This window comes from Sarcophilus harrisii, chromosome 4, assembly GCF_902635505.1.
Source record: "Sarcophilus harrisii chromosome 4, mSarHar1.11, whole genome shotgun sequence".
NCBI lineage: Eukaryota > Metazoa > Chordata > Mammalia > Dasyuromorphia > Dasyuridae > Sarcophilus > Sarcophilus harrisii.
Window position 1 is genome coordinate 148,962,126 of NC_045429.1, and position 15,926 is coordinate 148,978,051.

A 15,926-nucleotide genomic window follows, 5' to 3' on the forward strand; every position below is an offset into this window, starting at 1 on the left:
TTTCCCTTTTAAAATAATTTTCCCTAAGTTTCAACTTCAAATTTTTGCTTATTTAACAGGAAAACAGTATTTTCTCTTTATTGTTGTCATTTGTTTGCATGGATTTTTTTTCTCTCATTTTTTTCCTCTTTTGATTTGATTTTTATTGTGCAACATGACTAATTTTATGGAAACCTGTTTAGAAGTGTACATTTTTAATTCATATCAGATTGCTTGCTCTGGGGGGAAAGGGAGAAGAAGAGGGAGAAAACTTGGAACACAAGGTTTGCAAAGGTGAATATTGAAAACCATCTTTGTATATACTTGGGAAAATAAAAAGCCTTGCCTTAGGGTGGAAAACCATTGTAGTTAATAAGTAGGCTTTTGTAGGTTATTAACACAAATATAAAGTACTTATATAAATTAAAACTTAATGATAACTGTTTTATTTTACTTTAAAATATTAGTCTAAAACCTATATTCCAGTTCACTTTTGGGGGAAAAAATCCTAGAATTACCATGCTAATTCTTCTTTCAATCCTAGAAAAAATGACACTTAGCACTTTTCTCTCATTTCTCCCTACATGATTAGGAATGTTCTTTAAATATTTTGATTGATTATGTGTCATTGTAAGAAAATGTTCCCTAACATAATAACTAAGAAGGAATGGTTAAACTCTCTAGGTATAAAACATTACCAGTCATTTACATTAAAGACTTTTTTTATCCATAAATTATTATTGCTTCAAATATGCTCTTAGAAATTTCTCATTAGACATGAACAAGATTATTAAGTATTAATCAATGATTAAACAAGCTATACTGCTATAAATCTTAGAGACTTTCATCTCTAAGATATGGTGTTTCATAAACACCAGGATGTCCCTCAGTATAATAAAAATAACGATATTCTGCCCAACCACAGATCATAACAAAATAAAGATTGTGCATCTAAACATTAAAACGATAAGTTGTATAAAAGATACTTTTAGACGGTACAAAACAGCCAAACCACAATTCGTTTTCATAACACATACATGCAAAAATCATCCATTATGTCTAATGTTAAACTATTGATATTACCAGGGGGAGGAGGAGAGGGAGAAGAGGATAAAGACATAAATTTCCTGGGCTATCTATATTGGACTTCCATAAACAACTATATAACTTTTTGTTTAAAAACATATTACACTGTTTAAAAAAAAAGAAATGAGGAAAAAAGTAGTTAAATATAAAAGCAACCTAGACAACTACTTCAAGTCAAGAGTCAAGTAAATTGGATTCTCTTTACATCATGATAAGGAGTCAACAACATAACTTGTAACATCCTCTGATATTAGGAGATCCTATCTAATGAATAAAAATAATTAAGAGTCCTTTGAAGATTTCCTAAGATAGCTTTTCGCAAAAGAGAAGTAATCAAAGGATATAAATAGTTTTAAAAAGAAGAAATACACACCAAACTATCAACAAGCATTTCAAAAATGCTCTATCACTAAGAATAAGAGAAGTTGTAATATTAGACAATTTTGAAGTTTCATCTCGTATAGTTAAAAAAAAAAACAGTAAAAAATGATCAAAGATGAAATACTGAATGCTAAAGGGACTGTGGAAAAGAGGCACACCAATAACACTTTTGATAGAGCTCAAATATGATCCAAGTACTCACAAAGTAATAGGAAACTAACTGGGAAAGATAAATGTTCCTAAGCTTTAAATAGTAATATACAAATCCCAAGAATGCCAAAGACAAAAGAGAAAGTCCTAAAAATGCTATAATTCCTATTAGTAATTTTGGGAGTATCAAATGATAAGAAACAAAAGGGATTTCCTTTTATTTGGGAATAGCTGAATAAAAATGTGAGACAGAAATGTAATGAAATATTAAATCATAGAAAAAGAGATAATGATTTTTTTTAAATTGAATTCAATGAACTAATGCTGAACAATGAAAGCATAATTTTTAAAATATAACAAAATAAGATAAAAGTAAATAATTCTAAAAAAAAGTCAGTGTTCACAGCAATAAGGCAATCAATTTTCACATCAAAAGATTAATGATGATTAATACTGCTTTCTTTTGATAGAGATGATAGGCGACAACTGAGACATATACTCTGACATATAACCACTCTATTAGTTTGCATTATTTAACTCTATCAATAAAAGTACAGGGGAGGACTACTATGGGACTCTACATAGTTAGAAAATAACTTTTTATGTATTCTTTGTCTTTCTGATACAATATAAGTTTCTTGAAGGCAGCAATTTCTTTCTTTTTTTTTTTTTTTTTGGTCTATGTATTAAGAAAGTGCCTAGTGATTAATTAATGCTTATTGATGGAGATGAGGTAGGGAAGAGTCCTAATGGAAGGGAGAGTGAAAAAAATTTTAAATATCAAGAAATATGACTAGATACAAATTACAGTGAAATTCCATATCATAAGAAGTCATGTAATAGTGAGTTGAGTATAATAGGACAATATTTATTTAATACTTTTGTTCAGACCACAGTATGGACAAAGGAATAGAACTTTTATTTTTAAAAAGGAAATGAAAGAGTCTAGATCCCTACCCATAGGAATTTATTTTTAGGGAGGGAAAATAACGATTAAATTTCACTAACACTAATTAAGACACCAAAAACATAAAAAAGTGTAATAAATCAAAGGTAATAATGTATAAACGGATTTCACAGACAAAGAAAAAATACAGAGGTAACCTGAGGCCTCTAAATTTGGATAAGAATAATTCCTGAAGTATTCTAAATTTTGAAAGGGACTTATATGAATTAGTAAGTAACAGGAAACTAGAAGAAATGCCATGTACAATGATTTTGCAATAAACATGTTTAATATAGGAGATCATATTAAGCATATTTTTTTTAAAAATGTTCACAAAATGTCTCTATCTCAAAATATTTTGCTATGTAGCATCATTTAATGTGGGAAGAAAAAAAAAATCAGCCACTTCTATTTATATGCATCAATATGATAATCAAGTGAACATTAACCAAAGTTAAGTATTTAAGAAATTTCCAAATACAGTATTAGATACTATATAGAGAATGTAGCAGGTGTATTTGACAATCTCTAGTTCATAACTCACAGTGTAAACTTGGAAAAGACATTATACTTCTGTACTGTAGCCCTTCATTTGTTCTCTATTCGAAATCAGAAAATGGAAATGGGGGCCTCTGATATCTTTTCTGGGCAGCTCTGTGAGGTAGTATGACGTGCAGGCCAAAAGTCAGGAAGACTAATCTTTCCAAGTTCAAATCTGGCCTCAAACACTTGCCATAAGATTCTGGGCAAGTCAGTTAACCCTGTTTCCCTCACTTTCCACATTTATAAAATGAACTATAGAAAGAAATGGCACTCCAACTCCAGTATCTTTGCCAATAAAACCTAAAGGGTTCATGAGGAGTCAGATAAAATTAAATGATAAATGACTCAACAACAAGAAAAAAGTCCTTTCTAACTCTGAACTTCTATGAGTTTAGATGGAAAACACTTGGATTGGATGACTAAAAGATAAGAAGAATTAGACAAAGAGGGGAACTGAAGGCAGAGGTCTTCAGGTTCATGATTCCAGCTTTGACCTTGTCAAGCTGCTTGTGTCGCAGGACCTTACTGGTAAAAATAAAGAGCTGGACTAGATCAAGAGTTTTTAACTTTTCCTTATCTCAAGCCTCCCCCTGTTATGCCCTTTGGATAGCCTTTTTAGAATAATGTTTGTAAAGGTCTAAAATACAGAGAAAGGAAATATGAAGAAAACAATTATAAATTAAAATATTAAAAAGGAAAAAAAAAAAAAAAAAAAACAGGCAAGATCACAGGTAAAGAACTTCAGGATGTGATGTTCCCTAATAGCATTTTGAAGTCTAAATAAACTAAAGAGTAAAAGAAAAAAAACTTTGGATCAAATGAAAACAACCACAAATGATTCACATATAACAGTCAAGAAATTAGAGAAATATGTACCTCTGAATGATTACCACATTGACAAAACCGGGTCTCTGTTTTAAGCATCCCCAGGATCATAACAGAATAAGTCACCACTTTTTCTATCAGTCTTTCCACTACTGAACAAGGACAATTCTGTGTAGACCTATTACAACATAAGGGGTAGTTATGAATGAATGTGTTGATTTCACCACCACTTACCTGAATCTGCTTTTTGAGTTCCTCAACCAACCCAGTGTCCTGAAAAGCATTCTCCCGCTGAGCGGCATCCGCAAGCACATTTGCTGTGGTTTCTGCCTCTGGCATCCACTTGAGGAAGCTCTCCAGATCCTTGAGGGAAGCCTGCACAGTTCTCAGCTCAGCTTCCAAGGCGTTCTGTCGGTCATGAGCACTGGAAGCAACAACAGCCAAGAGAATCTTAAGTATCTGTCTCAATAACATCCTGAGTTATCCAGGTGATGAAAAAAAGTTAGCAGATCAACAAAACAAGAACATACATTTCTATTAATTAAGAAAAACAGCTGAGGAACCTGCTCCTTTGTATATTCTGTGTACTTCTTCTGACAGGGGCAGTAGATGGGATAGTGGATAGAACATGATGGGTCTGGAGTGGTGAAGACTAGAGTTCAAATACCACTTTAGACTCTTTATATTTTAATTATTAATAAATTAATAATAAAAATGTGACCACAGGGAAGTCACTTAATATTCCTAAATTATAAAATAGAGATGTTTTGAAGATCAAGTGAGATGATACTGTACACTACTCAGTACACTGTCGGGCATTTAGTAGTCATTATATAAATACTTTCCTTTCACCCCCACTTCCCTTCAAACAAGACCAATAAGAATTTCCTATTTGCACATATGAATATTAATTTTAAAAATCACTTTAAACATTTCTGTTTGTGAATATTCCAAAAGGGAAAACTGGAAAGTGGACATTTAATTTAGTCATTTGATAATCATTATTTTCTCTCTCAGTATCCAAGCTAAATAAAACGATTGAACATGTCAACTGTATGTTTTCCTAAATTTCAAAAATATAAAATTCATCTAGTAAATTTGTTTAAATAGTATTTTTAATTTAATTTATTTATTTTTGCAAATAATTCATTAAAGATATGCTCGAATTAATCATTTTAGATAGAAAATTACAAGTTAGATATTTCAAGAAACATCTACCTGTGAAGATACTACTTATGAATTTTTATTTCTTCAGCAGCCATTAAGTACAAGATCTAGTACATAGCTGGCATTTTATAAATGCTTGTTCACTCGAGTTTAAAGATATGTCATATATGTTACATTACAATACAAAAAAATTAACTCAGATCATGCCTTTATTTCTTTACATCAGTCTATCATAGCTTATAAACTGAATTCCCTGAAGGAAGCTTATCTCCAATGAATCTCTGCCATACAACATGAAATTAAATCTTCCCAAAATTCAAATTTTATCCTGCCGCATACTCTATTCTAAAATGGCCAATACCTTCCTAATTTCTAAATGAAAATGTCTAGAACCCTTAGGCCTGTAAAATCAAAGCCGAATCCAACCTCTATGTCCCAGTATTGTCTGATGTAAAAATCTTTAGTTCTACCAAACTGTTGACTATTCCCAGAACAATCTTAAATTCAATCGTCTCCCTGTTTTTTGTACACACACACACACACAACCACCACCACCACATTTAACTACATAAATCCTACTGGGTGAAAGCAAACAAATGAAAACAAAAGGGATATCCACTGATTGGAGAATGGCTAAATAAATTGTAATATGTGAATGTAACAATATAATTACATCATAAGAAATGAGAAATATGATGAATTTAGAGAAAAATGCCAATTGTATGAAATGATGTAACAAAGTTAAGTATACCAAAAAATATGGAAATGGAAGTAACAATTTTAAAACTTGTACCCTATATTTATTATGACAAAGGCTGAAATGAGAGAAAAAGAAATGAACTTCCCTCTTTTTCTTGGAGAACTGAGAGGACCATCAATTTGCAATGTTGTATCCCCTCTCAAACACAGATCACCTACTAGTTACTTTTACATAACTATTACTTGTATGTTGTAAGAGAAGATTCACCACATCAGTGGTGAGTAATGAAGAACATTTCTAGCAATGACTAGAATATTAAAAACAATAGTATCAATAAGATTTTTTTAAATACTGATTTATTAGTTAAAACTAACCTCTTTGATTAATTTCTCATAGAATATTCTAACAATAAAAATCACATCTTTCTCTCTCCATGAGATTCTAGCACTTATCCACTGTCTTTGTTTGGATCATATACTATTGAAATTACTTATATTCTCATCAGTACTTTTAACTTTTACACTGCTACTTAACTATTTGGGATTAAGGGAAGAGAGGGTACCTAATCTCCATATGTAAATCTTATTGAGGCTCCTGAACAGAGGGAATGTTCTTGTATTTGAATAGCCATTCCTTTCTTTTCTTGTATCTCATATTTATTTATGAACTTATATGCCCAATATCCTGGATAATCATATGAAGACTAGAACACAAAGATTATAAAACACAAATGTTAAAAGGTTATAACAAAATAAACCTGGGCATAGGATATTATGTGTGTATATATGTGTGTGTGTGAGAGTGTGTGTGTGTGTATAGATAGATATACATGTATATGGATATAAATATATAGATATAGTACATTACCAACGAAGTATAGAATTCCATAATACCATTATGAAACTATGTAGACAAAGATAATAAGAGAAAAGGAAAATATGGCATTGAAATCAGTGGACTATATATAGGATCTAGAAAATTATCTAACGGCAGAAGGAAGATACAAAATTCTATCAAGTGTTCATCCAAAGAAAATAAAAAACTGGCATATACAAACTACAAATCTCAGCAGACATGCCTCTTAATAAAATATTTTCAGCCCAGCTTCTAACTAACTAAAAATGTGCCATTTTTATGTAATCATTGTAAAAAATAAACAATGAAAAATCAGATTTCAGGGTTTATATTGAAACAAATCATAAAATATCATGAATATGGTTTAATTAAATGTGTTCTTGCATATAACCCATGTGAGAACTGGTCTGAAAAAAGGCCCTCAAACAAAAGGAAATATGAATAAAACAGAAAACATAAGTAAAACACTGACTCTGGACCATAATACACTGGCAAAAAAAACAGGGTCCTAGAAGCTAGGTCTAAATACCAATTCACAGCCCCATTTTTAGCTCAAGTTTTCTCACCTGTGCAAATGAGGGGGGTGGGGCTAAATCACCCCTGAAGGACCTTGGAGATCTGTAACTATGATAAAATGGATCCAAACACATGTAAAGTTTTGGGGGTTTTTGTTTTTCCCTTACTTTCCTTGTGGAAGATAGGGGGCTGTGTTACTTAGAGCACAACTTCTTAAAAGTGAGGATTCTGATCCAATAGGGGGTCTCATAATAATGTAAAGGTCATGAAATTATGATTTATTATCAATAAATGTTTGATTTGTAAGCCAAATGTATATTCAATAAGGAATTTCCAATATAGTTATGCCTTTTACATTGCAATTTTCCTCATTACAGTTTTGATATATTGCAGATAAGCCTAAGAAATTAAATGTGAATTTGGGGGAAGTTTTGTAGAAGCCACATACAACATTCAAAAGACAACAGATGACATAGAAAAAAAGTTTAGAAACTCAGAAATTAAAAAATATGTATAGTATTATATAATATCAACATATTTTATCTCTTCATACCATAATAATTCAGACTTGTCTGATATAAAGGAGAAGGCTGTGAGGATTGAGTTAGCTCCCTGGATGCCTTAGAATCACTCTTAGTCTTTATTCTTGGTCTTTAGGGGTAGAAGTCAAGGATGGACACAGGATCTCCACAACTTTCCTTCTCCTCACCTACTGCCAAAGTGACTCTGGCTAGTCTTACTCCACCCCCTAATCCCTCCTAAAATTCTCTGTATACACCAAAAGATCCGAGCCAGCACAGAATAGTGGGAAGGGCCATTTTCAAAGAATAAGCTAATAGAGTATTGTCCAATGGGTAATTAGCCTTAAGTGTTCAGTTGTCTGAATCCAGTGCACTTACTCGAAAGTTTCAGCCCTTTACAGAAGGCCAAAAATTTTTAAACATATTCCAAATAGCAGAAGTGCCACACCCCTAAACCCCATGGTGTGGAATTCCTCTATCTCTATTCCTTTGCATGATATATGTATTTCCATTGACTAGATAGTCAATTACTTTAATAATTCAAAAGATCTTTAATGATGAGTGTGGATATATGTGCCAATACAGATTACAAACATCTGTGACTTAGTAATTAGTTTCATTACACAGTGACCCCTCCTCATTCAGAAAATCTGGTTCTTGGAAAATTGTCTGCAGTTAAAGGTATACTCAAAATTTTCACTACTGTAAGAGACAAATCTTAGCTAACAGAGTCTTTGAGAATTCAGTCACTCTCCAGCCTAGATGAATCATTAGAACTGGATATCGTAAAGATGTATGTGTATGGTCCTGAAACTCTGATCTGACACCATTTCATATGATTTCAAGAATTACATCAGGATTAACTTGGCATATATCTACACCAGAAGATCTTTTCCTCCCATCTTGTCCCACTCGTTATAAAAATTAAAGAATAAATATTTGAATATTCAACATTTAATTAATCTATCAATATTTTCACCATAACACAGCAGAAAATAATAATCTATACTTCATATCACTTCATAAATGGTGTTGGGAAGTTTTTCATTGTTTGATTTGGCCTAAAATTGTACTTTGTAAAGAAAGCTCTATTTGAGGATTAAATATTTAGACCAACTTTACTTCATGTTTAATCCTTCCACATCATTCTGTAGTGACCAAAATAAAAAAGCTGCAAAATATTCAAAGTTGCTAAAATGAAAACTTCTGTGAAATGTGACACGTGGAATTAAATCAAGGGTTTAAAATATATGATAGATATATAAGTAATCTAATTAAGGTTTAATTTAGAATTCTTAATCACTTTCATGTATTAGAGACAACTGTACATTGCTTATGGCTTCTGTTTCCATATCATATGTCACCTAACTGGAAGTTTGTTAATTATATAGAAACCATACCTATTTATCTAATTGGAGGGCAAGGGGATGGAGGTGTGGGGTTGATTACACAAATTTTGCTTCTATAATTATTTGGATGTATTTATCTGAATATTCTGACTACCCTTATTACTAAAAGTTCTTTCTATCTCTGAGATATAAAAATGTATGATAAAATATGGAAAACATTTGTACCCCCAAAGAAAAAAGGCCCAAGGGGAAACTTAGCAGCAAAGACTTTTCACAAATAAAATTGCGGATCATTCAAATTATCAAGTAAATATATTATTGAAGAAGACAGAAGGATAGAATGCATTTCAGAAAAAACTCAGTGTCAAAGAGTTTTAGTTTTTTATGTTTTAGTGATTAAATGGATATATACTTATCTATCTAGAAATCTCATATAATCAGACATGATTACTCAAGCAATTGGAATAGCTAAGGATTTTATAGTACTTTATGTACATTTTTTTTCAAACTTAGAAAGGAAGGGAGGTAAGTAATTAGAGAAGTAAAAGAGAAGAGGAAGGAAGAGGGGAAAAAAGGAGGGAATGAAAAGTTGGAAATGGAAAGGAAAGGCTGGAATGGAGGGAGGTAGTTCATATCCATTTGAAAGACTTCAATTGAGGTGACTAGAGCTTTTACATCTGTCTCCAGAAAGCATAATGTCCTAATAAACCACCATATATCTATATAAAAGTAAGTTCAAGTTTTCAAAAGACTGTTGATGAGAACGTAGTTGTCTTTAGTATTGTCAGTAACTGAATGAAAATGTGAGTGTTGTGTTTCTCCTGCTATAAAAGATGAAAGATTACCTTTGCGTATAATCCATTTTTAATTACCTACTCCATCTAACCCAACTATTGCTGTAGGCAGTTTAAAATATTGAACAAAGCAAAGGAAAAAAGAATTAAGAGGTCCTAAATAAAGCAGGCCGTGCATTCCTAAGTGATCGATTTTTCTACCAAGTTTTGTTCTTTGCAAAATGTCTTTACTTCTTTGCAAAATGTCTTTACTTTTTTAGATTATACCTCAAATGGTACCATTATGCAGGAAAGCTACATTTAAGATCCATCTTTTTTTTTGCAAAGGAGGGAATTCTTATTTTATTTTCCTCTCAATCATGGCTTGCAGCACATATATCTAAACTCACTGTCAATATAACTTTTCTCCAATAAGCCACAGAGAACTTAATATCAAATACATTTTCTTCTAAAAATCTCCTATAAAACACAACATTTGCCCTAGATTGTCAAACAGATGCATATCTTTTAATTTACCTTTTAACTCTGTCTAGGAAGCAGCTAGATGGCTCAGTGGATTGAGTGCTGTGTCAATAGTGTCAATAAGACCTGATTTCAAATCCGGCTTCTTGACACTTACTAGTTGTGTGACACTGGGCAAGTCACTTAACCTCCGTCTGCATTAATCCAATTGAGAAGGAATTGGCAAACCATTCCAATATCTTTGCCAAGGAAACTCGATAGATAGTATGGTCCAAGGGATCAAGAAAACAACAAGAAAGAACTCTACAGAAAATTGTTTTAGATATTGTTTTTAAAAAGTTTTTCAAAAAAGGAACTTATATACTATATCTATCATTTCTAAATTGCTAGTTATGTTTTATGAACTATGAACTACAAAAAAGTCCAATATTATCTACCTTAGTCAAATACAGAATATTAATTCTGAAATAAAATTACTTTGAAGTAAATCACATCACGTTTAATTTAGAAACAATTTGAGTCATTCCCAGAACCAGGAAACAAGTAAATACTGTTGAGTAAAGATGAATCTAAGTAAAAAGCTAAAGATCATTTGTGGTTCTTCACAATCCTAGGTATTCACTGAGGTTGAAGAAAAACCTTTCTCACACTGATAAGACAGACTCAAAATTGAATTACCAGAACTGAAAGACAAGAATGACTTAGCTTTATTTGAAAACTGCATTATAGTGTTTTCTTTGCACAGAAGGAAATTCAGGCTAATTAAAAATTGACATGCCACAAACATGCAGTAAATAGCAAAATAGTAATTTGAACCCTCGTTCCAGCCGGTTTTCTATGGCAAAAGGTAATTATTAATTTTTGGAGGGCAGAGAGTAGTATACATGTCTGACTTCATTTACAAAAGGAACTGCTACTAAAGAAACTTTCCCAATGAAGATCAACTATACACATTTACCTGTATGTAAAAATTTAACAGCATCGAGGCAGTGGAATGATGCTTTGAGCAAAGAATACATAGACAAATATGAAAAAATGGAATGGATAACAAACTGCAACAACTATTTTAAGGAGAACTTCCATGGCAGATGCTTAGTTTGCTGTAGTTAAGGCAAAAAACACTGTAAAAAAATATGAAATAAAACTAATACTATTAATTTACTTTGCAATGAAAAGGAAAAAAATATATAAATTCATTAAGGGAAGATACAATAGCTTCTTTTTTAATCTTTACAGTAGCTAGAAAAATAATATATAAATGATAAACACATGACAGAATGAGTGTTTCAGGAGAACAGCTTCCTTATTTCTGTGTTTCTATCACCAGTAATTCTAATACAATGTTTGGAGTATAGCATGTATCAAATATTTCCTTATTAATGGCAAAGGTTTATTGAATGTATAAGCCACAGATAGATAAACAATTTCATGGCAGCAGTCTAGTTGGATCCAGGAATAAAGTAATGTGCTTGGAGTCAGGAAGAGCTGAATTCAAATCCAGCCTCACACACTGACTCTGGCAAGGCACTCAATCTTTTATTTGCCTTACTCACTGAAGAAGTGAAATTACCACTCCAATATCTTTGCCAAAAAAAAAAAAAAAACACACACACACAACTCCACAACAACGACAAAATCAGTAAACTGAGTCATAGAGAATCAGACAAAAGTGAATGACTGAACAACAAAAAAAGATAGCATATATCTGATAGTCATACCTTCAGTCTTTAAATCATTTATTTAAGAAACTCTAAGAAATTATGCCAGATTGTACATTATTACCCAAGAAACTATACACTATTAACAAAGAAAGTCTTTAAATTACCTTTGATTTAGGTTGATCCAAGATTCATTCAAGTGGTCATAGGTTTCTTTCACTTTCCTTGTGTCATCCCTATTATAGTCCCGAAGCAACTTCTTCAATAGATTATTGAAGGCTGTCATTGTAACTTCACCTTTATTTAGCTCTTGAATTAGCATCTAGAATGCAATTTCAGAAAAAAAAATTAATATTAATGGAATCAAAGATGAAAGGTACATCACAAGAAAATAAAAGACTATTCAAATATTGTACACAAATTTTCCCATACCCTGAATGCATAGTGAGTTCTATCAGTAATTAACATAGGCTGTATAATACTATCAATACTAGAAAAACAAAAATACCCTAGTTATCTATTAATCTACTTTTCATAAGCATATATTTTTTGATGGATTCAAAATATCTGCTAATATTAAATTGTGTTTGTTTAACAAAAAGGGAAAGAGTAGAAGCAACTAAAATAAGAAAAATATATTCTGAGGTAAATGCATACATAACTGTACATAGATACCATAATAGACAGCACATAAAATACAATAAAAAGGTTCACTAATAACAAGAGGAACAAAGATAGAAATCTTGTTTCTTCCAGAAAAAATATGAAAATATTAAGAATAATTAGAGAATCATCCAAAAATCTACGTGAAACAATTAACAGTTTTAGCAGTTGCAACAGATAATCATCAGTATTTCTATATATTACTAACAAAGCCAGAGATAGAAAGAGAAATTCCATTTAAAGTAACTGTAGACAAAATAAAATACTTGGGGGGGTCTACCTGCCAAGAAAAACCTAGGAACTATATGAATACAATTACAAAAATACTGTTTATACAAATAAAGTTGATGTAAACAATTACAAAAATATCAATTGCTCATGGGTAGGATGAGCTAATATAATAAAAATGACAATTCAACCTAAATTGGTATACTTGCTTAGTACCAAATCAATCAAACTGCCAAAAAGTTATTTTATACAGCTAGAAAAAAACAGTAACAAATTCATTTGGAAGAACAAAAAAACAAAAATATGAAGGGAATTAATGAAAAAAAAAAAAAATATATATATATATATATATATATATATATATATATATATATATATATAAAGGACAGTAGCCCAGTAGTATCAGACCTAAAACTCTATTCATTATTTCACAAAAATTTATCAAAAAACTGGAAAATTTCAGAAACTCAGCACAGACCTACATCTCACACCCCATACCAAAATAAGGTCACAATAGGTAGATGATTTAGGCATAAAGAGTACTATCATGAGCAAATAAGGAGAGCAAGGGATAGTTTACCTATCAGATCTTTGAAGAAGGAAAGCATTTATCGCAAAGTAGAACTAAAGAACATTATGAAATGCAAAATGGACAACTCTGATTACATTAAATTAAAAAGGTTTTGTATGGGGAAGCTAGGTGGTACACTAGATAGAGCACCAGCCCTGAAGTAAGGGGGACCTGAGTTCAAATTTAACCTCAAACATTTCACATTTCCTAGCTCTGTGATTCTGGGCAAGTCATTTAACCCCAATTGCCTTGGGGGAAGGAAAAGGTTTTGTACAAACAAAACCAACAGAAAGAGCTGGTCAAAAATTTTTTACACCCAGTGTTTCTGATAAAGGTTTCATTTCTAAAATATACAAAGAACTGTGTCAAACTGATAAGAATACAAGTCATTCCCCAACTGCTAAATGATCAAAGGCTATGAATAGACAAATGTCAAGTAAAGACATGAAAGCCATCCATAGTCATATGAAAAAATAAATATTCTACATCACTACTAATTAGAAAAATGCAAATTAAAACAACTCTGAGATTATATTTAAACTCACCAGTCATATGATAGAAAATCTTTAAAAGATACTATTTCTCCATACCTTAACAATCACATGGAACCAGAGCAAGGGCTATTGAAGCTATTTTGCTTGTTTGAATAATTTATACATCTACTACTCCCTTTTATACCAAAGTTATAGGTACAAGAAAAATAGATATTTTAAAAGACATTAGTTTACAGTGGTCAATAACTTATTCGGGGAAAGTAGGACTTATTTTTTTTAATTTTCCCCAGGTTTGCTGTTTCAAAATCTAAAAAAGAAAAAAATTATTCTCCCAAAATAAATTACTGGAAGAATATACTATTTAAAACCACAAGTGGTCATCAAACAAGCTCTGAGATTTGGTAAAACACTAATGACAAAGTATAAGAAATTGACTATAAATAGAATTTTTTCCCATGTCTTTAAATCAATCAAACAATAAACACTAAGTAAGCACCCACTAAAAGCCAGGTAGAAGCAAAATAAATCATAGATTTCACTCTTCTCAATTGCAATGCTCATGTCAAAACAAGGCATTGTAAACAAAACAACCCAACTGATGATCAGAATTCATTACCTAAATTGCATTAATTATACTTATTATTCAATGTCTTCATATTTAAGCATATTTCACAATTTAAGTATCTACAAACTATACTGTTTTGGAGATTTTTAAGAGAAAATGGGGAAAGAGAAGGGTCACAAAAATAAAATAATTCAGGATATTTGGGGTGAAGTTATTATTTGCTATAGGTTGGGAAAATATAAAAGATGTGGATAGAAATCTATCTCTGTCTCTTTTGCCATAAAAAGCAGAAATGAATTAAATGTCAAAACATAATAAATTTAAAAGATAGCATTGTGCTAAATTTTTTTTTACAAGAGAAGAAATGATCAGAATGATTAACTTCATAAGCATATATAAATGAATTATGTGAGAGAGTCAGGAACAGAACACAGGTCTCTATGGTTTTCAAGTCTAATATTCTTTTCCACAATAACAAATCACATGAAATGATGACAAAATGACTTGGGGATTTTTTTTTCAAGTTTAAACATCGTTAGTGTTAACTTACCAAAAAAGCCCTAAAAAGAAGGATTTTTAAAAAAATATATAAATACAAAATAAATTTTCATATTGCAGGTCTATCTATTTGATGTACAATGAAAATTCAAGACACAATTAAAAAAAAAATCCAAAATCTAAATACTTAAAGATTTTATAGGAAACCAATAAAATGAAAGTTTACTGAAAAAAAAGAAATGCAATCTGGTTAATCCTACTTTGTTCTCAGAAAGCTGTCTGATCAATGGTTCCTTTGGGGCTTTTAGGACACTTGGTACTTTGACTTCATGGTGGCTAATTAGCTCTTCAGTTTCTGCCCTCAGATCATTCCACTGTTCACTATCAACAAGCATGTCTCGGAGCTGCTGCTGTCGTACATCCACACCATGCTGAGTACTGTCCCATTGAGTTTTGACCTTCTCTACTATGGGAAGCAATGCAAGAAGTTAGACCTCAAAGTTAATATGAATTGAGAATCTGTAATACACTGATACATGTTTGTAATCTTGATGTCTGATAAATCAAAAAGATTTGTAATTCAATCCAAGTGGAAGTACCCATTTAACTATACCTAAATCTTAAGAAATGTCCTTATAAGAATAACCTCTTAATTGTTTAAAGTACAAGTCATAATTTGGAGGGTAGCCACATTAAGGTAATCACCAAAAATGCAATAATCAACTCCAAACTAAATTAAACTAATAAGAAATATAAAAGTTAATCTCTGTTTAAAAAAAAAAAAAAACACCCCAACTGATTTTATAGTTAATAAGGAATGGCGTAGTCTATGAATTTGATAAATGCACATTGAGAAAACAGAAAAGATCATTCTTGGCTCTAGAAAGAAGTATGACAATAGATGAGACCATTCAAGAGGAGGTTTCAGGAGGATTCACATAACAGACAAAACACAAAGTACAACAGGATAGACAG

General features: G+C 31.3%; 1 protein-coding gene across 9 annotated transcripts in view; it reads right to left on the reverse strand.

The window, feature by feature from the left end:
* Window positions 1–15,926, reverse strand: part of UTRN (utrophin) — a 639,104-nt gene that overhangs the window by 310,448 nt on the left and 312,730 nt on the right. For all 9 annotated transcript variants that reach the window (XM_031968408.1, XM_012549382.3, XM_023503255.2 and 6 more), the window contains 3 exons: window positions 15,212–15,417; window positions 12,100–12,254; window positions 4,145–4,334 (listed from right to left, as the gene is read on the reverse strand). In XM_031968408.1, coding sequence (XP_031824268.1) covers window positions 4,145–4,334; window positions 12,100–12,254; window positions 15,212–15,417 — 551 coding nt within the window. The remainder of the gene's footprint in view (window positions 1–4,144; window positions 4,335–12,099; window positions 12,255–15,211; window positions 15,418–15,926) is intronic.